This window comes from Neopsephotus bourkii, unplaced genomic scaffold (assembly GCF_033783945.1).
Source record: "Neopsephotus bourkii isolate Nb327-2 ecotype Australia unplaced genomic scaffold, CSIRO-AGI_Nbou_v1 NB_107, whole genome shotgun sequence".
NCBI lineage: Eukaryota > Metazoa > Chordata > Aves > Psittaciformes > Psittacidae > Neopsephotus > Neopsephotus bourkii.
The window spans coordinates 12785026-12797775 of NW_026900624.1; the positions used below are offsets into that span (position 1 = coordinate 12785026).

The 12750-nt window shown below is 43.6% G+C and overlaps 1 protein-coding gene and 1 long non-coding RNA gene across 3 annotated transcripts in view; one reads left to right on the plus strand and one right to left on the minus strand.

The window, feature by feature from the left end:
- The window catches only part of LOC133216442 (alpha-2-macroglobulin-like), a 41215-nt gene extending 35251 nt beyond the window's left edge, over positions 1-5964 (minus strand). For both annotated transcript variants that reach the window (XM_061361143.1, XM_061361132.1), the window contains exon 1: positions 5690-5964. In XM_061361143.1, coding sequence (XP_061217127.1) covers positions 5690-5949 — 260 coding nt within the window. In that variant the 5' untranslated portion in view covers positions 5950-5964. The remainder of the gene's footprint in view (positions 1-5689) is intronic.
- On the plus strand, positions 5691-9759 carry LOC133216543 (uncharacterized). The gene is made up of 3 exons (XR_009726665.1): positions 5691-5796; positions 8912-8944; positions 9518-9759. It is a non-coding gene; the product is annotated as an uncharacterized LOC133216543 (long non-coding RNA).
- The last annotated feature ends 2991 nt before the right edge of the window (positions 9760-12750 follow it).

A 12750-nucleotide genomic window follows, 5' to 3' on the forward strand; every position in this document is an offset into this window, starting at 1 on the left:
AAAAAATTAGCAAAGCAGCATGCTTAATCCATTACCTATGAATTGCAGTGCATGTACACATAAGCATTCATTTTATTCTGGGTTTATACGTATTAAACTGCCTAACTAATTAGCTTAAAAGCAGGAGAATGCTTGCAGTGGAAGGAATAATTTCTATGCTAATAGAGAGCCCTTTACAAAGCATGTTTTGTTCAGCTTCACAGCAGGGAGTAAGGATGGTGTGAAAGGTTCCAGGCTGTTCATTATTTTTGTATATCCCCCAATCTCCTATTGAGACTCAAAGGCATTAACTAAAAGAGGCTGAAAATTCAGGAGGGTTAGGGTTGAAAAAAACCACCCACTTGTCTGGTTGCTCCTGTCTTTGCCTATCCAAAGGTTTCCAAATACTTTTCACGCTGAGCAAAAATGTGCGTGCTTGCAGTCTGGGACCTTATTAAGATGAGCACACAAAGGATTTCAGAGAGCAGTGGTTTATTGTAACACAAGTGTACTTGCATCTTCAAAGAGCTTTCAACAAAGACCCCTCACAAAAGACCCTTAAACTAATCTGGCATACAATAAACTGGATAATGTTACTAGTTTTTACTAATAAATCAAATTATTAATCCTGTCTTCAATTAATTGGTTAAAAGATCAGAAACAAAGGGTTAAAAAGGTCAGAACAAACTTTAACTTTTATCAAAGGTTAAAAGATCAGAAACAAAACCAGTGAAAATTTCTGGAGGCTGTGTTGGGACCCCTGTTTTTCAGTAGACTTCTAAATGGTGTGGGAAATACGATTTTCTCATAATTGTCCAGGGGAACTGGACAACTTCTGTATTTGTGGAAACTGACCAACAGATTTGTGGAAAACTTTTGTCATATGGTGGGCCTGTGCAGCAAAAATGGCAAATAAACTGTTCACAGTGGGAAAATAATCAGTAGTTAATAATCTATAGAGGAAGAAAAAGTTTTACCAGCAGGTCAAATGAGGTTTGATCCTGTCCCTCTACTCTGCTCTTTTGAGACCCCACTTGCAGCACTGTGTGCAGTTCTGGTGTCCTCAACATACAAAGGACATGGAACTGCTGGAACAAGTCCAGAGGAGGGCCACAAGGATGATCAGGGGACTGGAGCACCTCCTGTAGAAAGACAAGCTGAGAAAATTGGGGCTGTTCAGCCTGGAGAAGGGAAGCTGCGTGGAGACCTCACAGCAGCCTTCCAGTACCTGAAGGGTAATGATGCTGGAGAGGGACTCTTCATCAGGTACTGGAGCAATAGGAGAAGCGGTAATGGGTTTAAACTGAAACAGGGGAAGTTCAGGTTAGATATAAGGAAGAAGTTCTTTACTGTGAGGGTACTGAGGCACTGGCACAGGTTGCCCAAAGAAGTGGTAAATGCTCCATCCCTGGCAGTGTTCAAGGCCAGGCTGGACAGAGCCTTGGGCAACATGGTCTAGTGTGAGGCGTCCCTGCCCATGGCTGGTGGGTTGGGACTGAATGATCTTAAGGTCCTTTCCAACCCAAACCATTCTATGATTCTATGATTTTTGTTTCTATGAAAAAATTTAGCCCAGCAGTGTATATAGTATCGTGTATACGATGTGTCAGTAAGTGGGCTATTACCACTCAGACATGAGTACTGTTTGTCACTCGTGCAAAATTCTGTTAGTGGTAAGTAACAAATGGACTGTAGGGAAGCATTCAGAAGGGAAAAGAGGACAAACCAGAATGCACTGTTTTGCCATTGTGTAATTGTAAGGTACTTCCACATCTCACACATGTCATGCATTTAAAAAATGGATTTAGAAGAAAATATTCAGCAAAAGATGGATGTGATAATATGAAATCTGGAATGTTTTTCATAAAAGGAGGCACTGCATAGATTAAGACTTCAGCTTGGAAAAAGTCACATCAGAAAGATATAAAGTCATGAGGTGCACACAAGAAAATATGGTTTGTTAATTACCCATGACAACATGGGTAGTAAACACCACCACATGAAAATACTAAGCAGCTGTCTTACAGAAAAGAGCAGAAACATTTTTGTTTATGTACAAATTTAAACTGAGAAACTTCAAGCTACCAGTTGCTGTAAAATCCAAATACACAATTCTGGTGTAGACAGTCAATGGCTCTTGAGCTCCTGAGTCCAAGAAGGGCATTATGCCCAGGCTGCATCAGGTAATAGACAGCAGCCGACTGTCCTTCCCTTCGTGAGGATGAAAAGGATCCAGCAGTTGCCAAGTGGATATTACCCAGTTGGATAATTAGGGCCTTACCTGCATGTCCAGCCAAGTTCAGGCCATTAAAAGAAGCTGTTAATCCCCACCTGCCAGTAATGAAGGCATATGCTTCCTGCCCTATAGCACCAGTTACATAAAATTTGGTATGAGGCTCATAAGGGCAAGAAGATCAGCTACTCCTGATGCAATGTCCTGGGTAAATTAATTGCCCAGAATTGGCTAGAAAACATAGCAGCAGAGGTGTAATCTGTGACACAGAAAAACCTGGAACTTTTGATAGGAGCTCTGTAAGTCTTCAGGAGATGGGAAACTCATTTCCACTGTACTTGCCTTGCTTCTCAGCAAGGTCCCTCAGTACCTACAACTGACCACCAATGCAGACAGGACATTGTACAATACAGAGCCAATGTAGTCCTCTGGTCTGATGGACCATTTTTATGGCCTAGTATTCCTTTTTCTCTGTGAATACACAAGATACCCAGAGAAGAAGGTTCTGATTGAAGTTCAGTCTGCAGAGTATATTAAGCACTGTAAGTGTGGGGCAAAACCTGTGGTCAGGACTGCTTGTACTTTTCCATGGAGAAAGCTAAAGTGCCAGATGGTGGCCAGCCCTGGGGAAACATAGCTATGCCCATCCAGAGCTACCTTATCGCCTGAGATCTGGGCTTTTGGGAAGTCATAATGCTATTGTGGAAGCACTGGGGCCCAGGCAGAACCTCTGTTTCCCTCATCACCAAGCAACAGGATAAAGTGTGGTGAGAAGCCAGATGCAACTCTGGTCATGCTGTTGCAGAAGCAGTGAAATGAGGTAGCTTCAGCCACGCCAGGAGTGACTTAGAGCTTGCGACTCTCTGCTCTAGTGCTCCTCTTCCTCCACAGCCTTTTCACCACATCTTCACCCTGTGACTGCTTCCCCTAATCTGATTTCCCTACCCTCTGTCAGTGGCACTGGCAACTTGACTGTAATGCCCCATCTGCCGAAGGGACAGCGTGACCTAGTTTGTGGGGAGCTTGGCCTCATTCCTCTTCCTGTTCACTGTTCTGCTGAAATTTTGGCCAATGCACAGAGCTTCTCCCTACACAGGCTTCCCTGCATTTGAAAACACGGATATTAACCATGCTGTTTATAGACCTCCCTTTAGCTGTTTTGGGATGTGTTGGTGAAAAGAGATAGATGAATTAAAGTTACATGAGAGCTTTAAATAACTAGGCTCACAAAGTCCACATATAGACATTCCAGGACAAAAAAGCATCTGAGCTGCCAAAAGAGACCTCGGCAGCCTCCCTACATGCAACCAACTGTTCTGACAACAGAGGCAGTGACTCTGTCAGAATCAAGCATCAAGAAACAGTAGGTGACCCAGAGAAAATGCCTGAGGCAAAAATGATGAGTTTGTCTATATAGAGAAGGTAATACTCTAGCTGAAGATGGACTAATGTCTGTATATTGACTCTCAGCAACCTTCTAGAACAAGCACCCAGCCAAAGAAGGCATTGAATTCATCAGCTCCACCAATTCAAATCCATACATGCCAATTCAAGTGCTATCATGACACTGCCTTTCTGACCGTATGCAGTGTATTCCCAGGAATGTCCACTGCATAGTAAAATGACTTGCATGCACAGCCACGTACCAGAACACAGGAATGATACCTCCTGTTGAATCCTTCCAGCACAGACCAGGAGCAAGAAAAAAAGATCATCTTGCTGTCAGTATCTTATAGAATCATGCAATTTCTTGCTTGCAAGGCACCTCTGGGTGTCTCAAGCCCAGCTTGTCTCCTGAACAGGACCATTGCAAAGGGCTCAAGAGATAGAATTTCCACCATTTTTCTTGTGTCACCTGTTCCAGTGCTGGCCTAACTTGGTGAATAAGTTTTTCTAGTATGTAGTCTGAGACTTAACTGTCTCCTGTGCAGCCAGGCACATCTGAGACAGAAATAGCAGCGACTATTGCTCCTTGAAGAAGCAAACTCCTACTTGTGCAGAGAACAGTAAGCAAGTCTCAGTTGGAAGCCTCATTTTGTCTCAGTTCAAGGCTGGCTCCCCTTCTGTACTGTATGCAACATCTGATCTACCCTGCGGCACTTACAACAGAACCACTACCCCCATACTACCTAGAAATTGACTGCTCAGACTCCACTGCCTCCCTATGGGGCTCCTGTCTTCATTCTGTGGATCCCAACTACACCCCTCTCTTCCTCACCTCTTCCTTTCACCTTTCTTCCTTCTCCCCTCCCAAAATGGGGCTCAGGTCAGGGACAAAGACCAGCATGTTGCTCATAGGAGGAGGGGTCTGAGCAAATTCATTCCCTTTCCCTTTGATCTTGGGCAGGTATGAATAAAATAATTAATCATTAATTAATTGCATCAGATCACTGTAGGGACACCAGAGACTTCTGCCTGACCTCAAAGCAGACTTTGATGGCTGACCTGTTCCAGAACCCAGACAGGGCAGATGAGTGAGGGGCTGATGGTACAGTGTGAGTGAAAGGTCCTTCAGCCTGAGTTGGTCACTACATCACCTCTGACCACACAGCAAGCAGCAGCAGTAGTGCTGCACCTCCTGCTACAGCTGCTAGCCCTACTGAAGTGATGCTTGTGGGCATGAAATCCCTGTAGCAAGCATTACAAGAGCTGCAACGGTGGTGGTGAGAGCTGCGCTTCTGCCAGCACAATGCAGCAGGAGGCACAATATGTGACAGCAGCCAGGGTCTGAGGAGGGAGGCTGCTCCTGTCCAGACTACAGGCTTCAGAGCAACCCTCTGTGGTAGGAGAGTCTGAATGGGGAGGCCAGACTCCAGCCAGCCTGTGCCTCCCCAGGCTTCCCCTCTCCTGAGCAGAGCAGGCGCTGCAGCCATGCTGCTGGTCTGCTGAGCCCTGGGGTGGATGACCCAGGGGAGGCTGCCAGTGCCAGGCTCCATGCCGGAAGAGGAGAATCTAGGTCACACATCCTCTTTTGGGAGCAAGTACATCTGATGCTGCCAAGGGAAACAAACTGGCTTGAAAGAAGCAGGAGAAAGGGGAGCAAACTGGCTTGAAAGCAACAAGAGAACAGGGAGAAACAGCCCAGGGATTGAAATAAGGATACTGCAGGGAAGGTCAGTACATGGATTCTAACATCATGTCCACAAAGGTTTCTAGGCAAGAATATACTCAGGAAAAGATGCTGTGAGGAGCCAGAGCTGGACTAGCAGGCAGCTACAGGGTAGGAGTGTGAGCACTGGCAAAGCTGGGGAGGGGATAGGTGTACATGTCCCAGGGCTGAAGAAGCAGGGGTTTGCAGTGTGGGAGTGGGGAGCACTGGCAGAGCTCCCTGTTTAGGAAGCCCAGGACTTGGCTGGTAGTGGTATGCCAGGCAGCAATGGAAGAAACTGGCACCGCTGTTTGACAGAAAGGAAGAAAACTGAAGGGAAAAGCTGCACTAAGACCACCCTTCCCAACCCTTGCACATGTGTTGCTTACGGTTCTGTGGTAGGAGAGCTGTTTCCAGGAAAGAAGAAGAGGAGAAGGAGGAAGATGTTTGGTTTGCTGAGCAGCCCATTCTTCCCCATGGTGCAGAGCAGGTTGTGGTGAGTCAAGCAGATACACTGTCTGATCTGGTGCTGCTGTTTTCCTGCACCTTGTAATTCTGCTCTGCTCTCTGCTCCGTCAGCCTTTTTATAACTGCTTTCTGCAAACAGCCCAGGGGCTGGAGGAGATAAGGGCTGGGGGCCAGGGCCCATCCGGAAGTGGGGAGAGGCAGCAACAAGGAGGAGCTGGAACAGAGGGACAGTATTTGCCCAGAGACTTTCCAAGTGGGGGAAGGGTATTTATTGGATACTGCTTATATGAGAAATCTTTGAATGATTCAAACCCTGCTTCCTTTAACCCACCAAAATCCACAGTGTTGGGGGGAGCTTTGCTCATCTCAAGGCAGCATAATACACAATCTACCTTCTCGTAGGGTAGCTTTATATTAGATGTTAGGGAGAAGCTCTTCCCTGTGAGGGTGGTGAGGCGCTGGCACAGATTACTCAGAGAAGTTGTGGCTGCCCCATCCCTGGCAGTGTTTAAGACCGGATTGGATGGGGCTTGGAGCTAGCTGGTCTAGTGGAAGGGGTACTCCTTCCTATGGCAAGGGGTCAGAACTGGTTGATCTTAAGGTCCTTTCTGACCCAAACTCTTCTATGATTCTTTGAAATTAACTGTGTTCAACATAAGGTAATATTCCCTTTGGGTAGATCATCCAACCACAGCACTCTAATATGGGGTACTGTGATCTTTTGAAGCCCAAAGCCAGGTTTATAAGTATTTTCAGAACAAAATGAAACACACACAGAGAAACACTGACCATGTTATGTTAACAGAATACTGCAGTAGTTTGCTGACAGAGTTGTTAATAAAGTTGCTATGGGTTAGGCAATCTGTCAGGAATATAACCCAAAATGGGGTGGGGTGCTAGTCTAGATATGGAAGTAAGTTCTGCTTCCACTGTGAATATGCACGAATGTTACACCATGTTGCTGGAAGACATCCTTGCTTCCCCAGCATGGTGATCATCTTCCTTTATTTGGTGTTACCAGGAGTGCAGATGTCTCAGGTGTTCCAGGTGGCTCCTCCTTCCCTTTGCCAGATTCAGATCTGTGCTGCTGTGAGTCTTGTTTGTAACAGAAGTCACTCACAAACAGCACTGTTCACTTGACTTGGGTCTTCTGCAAACACCTGCTTGTAGCATCTTACCCAGAAGTGCAATCTGGTGAGAAAAGAAGTTTGCTAAATTCCAGCATGTCATTGAGCAGAAATACTCAGTCCAAACTATGAGGACTCCCTGAGAGCCCTAACTAGGTGGCTGATCTGCAGCAGCCCCCAAAAACTGCAGAATTGCAGCTGTAGGGCTGTCAGCATGCCCTCCAGTGCCTGTGCAGCAAAAGGACTCAGTAACACTATAGAGATTCATGATGCTTGTGAAGAGAAAAAAGCTTAAACATAAACCATCTCTGTGAAGCCGTATTAATAGATGAGGTTCTTTCCTCTGTGCAAGGGATCTTATTAGATCACAACAGCACAAGCAGCCCTATATGATCTTTGTCTGAGGAGTAAGCTTTGAAAAAGGGTGAATGTTAAGAGTGAATGTTAACTATACAGTGTGCCTTGACTCTGATGTAGTAGCTGGAAAAAAACACAAGGAAGAGCAGTGCGGAGGCCCAGGAGAGGTATCCAGGTATAAAAGGAATTTTCAGGATGGTGTTCGAAAATCAGGCACAGGCTCTTGTGGAATAAAATTTAACATCATTTATAAAACACAGAAGTTACGAAAACAGTCGGGAGGCAGGCAGTGTCGGCTGGGGGGAAGTGTTATATCAATGTCATATGGGGAAGGAATGAACACGTATTCACACAAACCAAAAGATTAAGAAGATTATCAGTTAGAGATGGAAATACTGATAAAAAAGTGATTGTGTAACTATGAAGTAATAAACAGACCTTTCTCCAGAAGTGCCTCCTATCGTCTATCCTCTCACTCCCATCTTCGACTTCTCCCCTAAATAACTCATGGAAAATAGCAGTTTTCAAAGCAATGGTGCCCTGGGCAACTCATCCCAAGTTGCCTGTTGTCATTCAGGCTGCTGTAAACTGAAACCAAAAAGTAACCCGAATGGACACATGAAAAATACATTTTAAGGATGAGCATGGAAAACTGAAATAATAGATCTACAGGGTCGCCAAAACCAGTGATTCTGTGGAGATCCTATTCACTATCATCTACTTCCTTCCCCTAAGCTATTTACCATCCATGGGGTGTAAAATACCTGCTTCTCCATCCCCCAGGAACCACTTAGCTCTCTAACTCACTCATGTCCACTTTGCACCACAAGCACTAACTGCCCTTTAGTTTGGGCAGTCAGCTGGTGCTTCAGCTGGTTCCTCCCTCACAAAGCTCAGAACAATTGGTCTGAACTTGTACTTAGTTTGAAAGCTTCTGGGTGCTTTTTCAGACCTGAAGGAGGGATTGTGTGTCTGAAAAACTGGCTACTTCTTCCAACAAGACTAGCTGGACTAATAAAATGTAGCAGTGCTGAAAAGGGCATGCAACATCTTTGCCATACACGGTGATGGCTTCGGTGAATTAACAGTCATGATTTTAACCACAGGAAAGAGATTTCCTCTTATGATAATACTTCATATGTGTCTGAGGTCAGTGTGTACCTGACAGATTAACAGGCAATCTGTGTTTATCTACTATCTTCAGGGACTAGTCCTTTAAGCTTAATCATATTAAGCTGCTACAAAACCTAAGTGAAACATCGTATCTGTTAATCACAAAGAATTCCAATTAAGCCACATCACAATAAATGGTTGATATAGCCAAAATGCCTATATCAAATTTCTTATAACCCTCCAAGCATAGTGGATTTCTATAGTAAAAGACAACAATTAATTTTGATTCATCTTCCTTGAAAGTGAATGGTTACATACATTTACTCTCACTTTTAAAGGCAGCATATCTTTCAGCTATTTCACAGAAGATTTTTGAAACTTCTTTATTTCCAATTCTAAATTGAAACTGTGAAACCATGAAATTACTCTAAAACTTTATTTTGCTCCAAGGAACACTTGAGAAATTACCTTACTTGTAGATAAACCTCAGAAAGGTTACAGTGATTGGTAAGTCGTATATGCTGACGCATCGGATTTCCTTTCCAGGTACTATCATGTTGAAATGGAGCAAGACACCAGGTCAATAAGAAATGGAAGCCATGGAAGCACTTCTACTTTGGCTGCACCATTATGACTATTTTATTTTATTTTATTATTTTCTGGAGCATTTAATTCTCCACAGTATTCCCTTCACAGGTTCCTTTCCACCAGCACTTTAAATTTTACTATTTTGAGCTGCACTGACGGGCACAAAAAGTGCAATTAATAAGCTAATACAGGCCACCATAAATATTGATAAATTCCAGTCACACCAAACCTTATTCTGAAATTTCCTATAAGCCTTACAGTCTTCTCTGCATTGCCTAGCAAAAGTGATAGAAAAATGTCAAGTGTCCTATACCTCCAAGGTTAGGACCGCTATAGAAAACGTATTTTCCCATGAAAATAAAATATTCAGTGTGCAATATTAATTACCTTACCCAAATCTGGCCTATTTTCCTCTGACTTCTTTTCAGTTTCTACAGTTCGCGCTTGTAGATGACAACCAATTGTCCAGTAACAGTGGCTCACCAGCCTCTGCAACTGCAGGAAGAAAAGGTGTCTGTGGTGGTTGTAATACCCTTAATACTATCCCAACACTTTTGTCTACAGGAATCCTTGTCTGCAATCTTAAGCAATTTTGAAACCATTGTCACCAAAGGTAAATAATCTCAAGAAAGACACCTGTTACTTACTATGTCCCTGTTCTGCCTTTTCAAGGACTGTAACACAATGTTCAGCTCTTAAAGCCAAACCAAAACAATAAATTTAACTTCAACCTTTGACTTCCAGTAAGAGGCATGTGTTAAAAGAAAAAAGCTGAGGAAACAGTTCTTTGTAACAGTGGTATTGTGCCTAAGGTGGTCTTTGGACTTTCACACAAGAACCCCTAGTAGAAACTAGATGCTGTAGGAAAAAGAACATCTCTTTTCAGTACCTACATCAGCTTTGCATGGAGACTGGTGAGAAAACAATTACTGTAAAACTGAGATTTACAACTCTGGCTAACACGTTAGGTGCTCAGCTAAAGGCTGAAAAAAATGAAATCAGTATTTTTATTCTAAAGGAAACCTAAGTAATTATATTAGTTTTCCTAGCCGGTGTATCTAAAGCAAAGAATTTCAGTGCAATTTATTTCAAATGACAAAAAAGCATTACGAGAAAAAGTATTTGTATAAATCAATAGGAGTAGCAGCAACACGCAGACAGATAAGTAGGGTGACAGAATATTTCACAGGCCATAGTGAAGAGAAGGTCATCTATCACAAAACCTCAGACAATATGAATGTTTTGCAACTTGCAACATGCAGATAAAGAAAGATACTCAACAAAATGTAAACTTCAAATTAAACTAAAAATAGCAGAGTAAATACAGATTATCCACTTTAGTAGCCTGTTGAAGATCTTAACCAGAGACAAAGAACCTGGTGGCAGATTAACTGTCTTTCCCAGTCACAAAGAGCTGAGCTGCCAAATATAACATATTGCTGGGGTGTCATGTGAACAAATGAGTAAATTGAGGCATGGCAAAGGCATCAATGAATTGCCCTTATTTTAATGCACTTCAGAGATTAAATTGCAAGCTAAATTGGTAGCTGGAATTTATAAATAGTCCTATAGCTATATCTGATGCAAGGCTAGCCATCTGTAGGGTAAGCCCTATACAAAGTAGGGTATATTCAGCTTTCCCAGCTATATTATAACAGACATATATAAGTTTGTGAAGTTTAAGTTTAAGGTTCTTAAGTTCTTAAACTTAATCACATAAACTTCATATAAACATATAAACTTTGTCTTGCCTTAAAAGAAACGTATGCTGTATGTTGCAAAAAATGCTGCAGCCGAGGCTGTTAAGCTTCCAGCATGAGAAATCTGTAGTGTGTCTGTCTGAAACTTAAAATGAATGGTACACACAGAAGATGATCGGTTGTTAGAATCCTACTGTTAAATCTACTAAAAGTAATGGGTGAATGTTACCTAATAATTTTAAAATGCATACAAAATAAACTGGCTGTTCGTATGTTCACAGATACATTGGATATTGGATATTACAGAGAAATTAAGATAATTCCTGGTGTAATAAAAACTAAAACCTATTTTAATTTATACATTTGTATTACTCAGACTGTTGCCAAGGAACGGGAGAGAAAAAGCCAAAACATTTACAAATGTATCTGAAAACAGCACTTGACACAATTAACTATACTCTTTTTGAGTCATATGACTCTTCAGATACAACTTTACCATATAAAAACACATTTTGTAATGCATTTAGACTTTGTGTTTAGCTTTAGCTGTGATTTTATTGCCTGGACTCCCTCTCCCCTCACATTAATACAGGCATCTCGTGAAGGTACTTCAGCTGTTGATATTCAAGGCAGGTGGAACGAAGCTGGAGCCAGGCTCTTCGGAGGGGCACAGTGGCATACAGAGCAATGCCAAGCAGACAGAAGGAAAAAATGCTTCCCCCAGAGGGTGATGAAGCAACTAAAGAGGTGCACAGAGTTGCCATGGTATAGCCATCCCCAGAGACTACCCAAGCTTCATGGCTTGAGGCCATGAGTGAGAGCACCAGTAGGGAAAAAGACAGTACTTACATGGCCTGGGTGTTTCAAAGATTGTTTTTATCTAGATTTGATGTTCATTTTAGCTACAGAAAAGTGAAACCCCAAGTCACTGCCCTCTGAACGGCTTTTCTAGAAGAAGGCAGCAGAAGTCTGTGTCCGTGTCGTCTGCTGGATGGACCACGCTGTACTTCCAACACCAGCTTGTTGTGGTGGCTGTGCAGGGAGGCTCGCTCCTCCAGCCATGCTGGGAGGGGAGCTGGCCTGGCACTGTTGGGGCCTTCGGCACAGAACCTGCTGGCTCATCTGAAGCGGGAGGGAAGGGCTTTACACTTAGCTCAGTTACTGCCTTGCTGGGTAACATCGGATAAGTCCAGGCCCTTCTCTATGTCACAGCTAAGCCAAACGTCATTTGATGCTTGAAGACACGGATCTTCCCCCCATGCAGGGGGAAGCTGGGATTCAGCTGATAGTGTTTGTCTGGGTTTTTGAGATAAAGGATGCTACAGGAAAGCAGAGAATGGCTGGTCGTGTTTGGCTTTTCAGGTCAGGGAAAGGGGTATGAGTCGTAATGCTGTGATGCAGATGGAGGTCATGCCATTTATCAGGACCCCTTTGTACACAGTGTCCTGCTACAGAGCCTGCTTTGGCTGCATTATACCACTGCACTTCCCTCCTGTTTTGGGATACCCTGCTCTGTACATAAGGGAACAGGACAAGAACTTGCTTAAGCAGTGAGGATAGAGCCAGCTGTGCATCCCGCACTCAGTGCACAGGACTTGTCACATGAGCTTTATCATGGCACAGACCCCAGGTCACTGAGTGAGTGCAGACACATGTTGCCTTGACAGGAGAGACAAAAAGTGGAACCAGTGGGGCCTAGAGCTAGTCACTTCTAGTGAAGCAGAAAATACGTGGCATGGTTATGCAATTGCCTCTGGTAATAACCCAGCCTTCACCTCCTCATGGGTACTGAGCCAAACAGAGAAATGTGCAAGGTTAGCACTTTCATAGCACGCACACAGAGCCCTGTCAATACACAGCACGGTGATTTCTTTACTCCCTCCATCTCTGCCTGCCTCTCTCATATTTTGCCTGCTGTCACTCACAGATAAGACATTTTAAGTCTCCCACCTGTTAAGTTATATGCACTGTGTAACAACAAGGGGTCCGGGAGCCCTGCTGAAATCATGTTCTTAAAGGAGGTCCTATTTTGCCCAGCAAGAGCACTGGTGTGGCTGGTGAGTGGAGGACTCCAGGGCAGGATCAAAAGGCATCAGG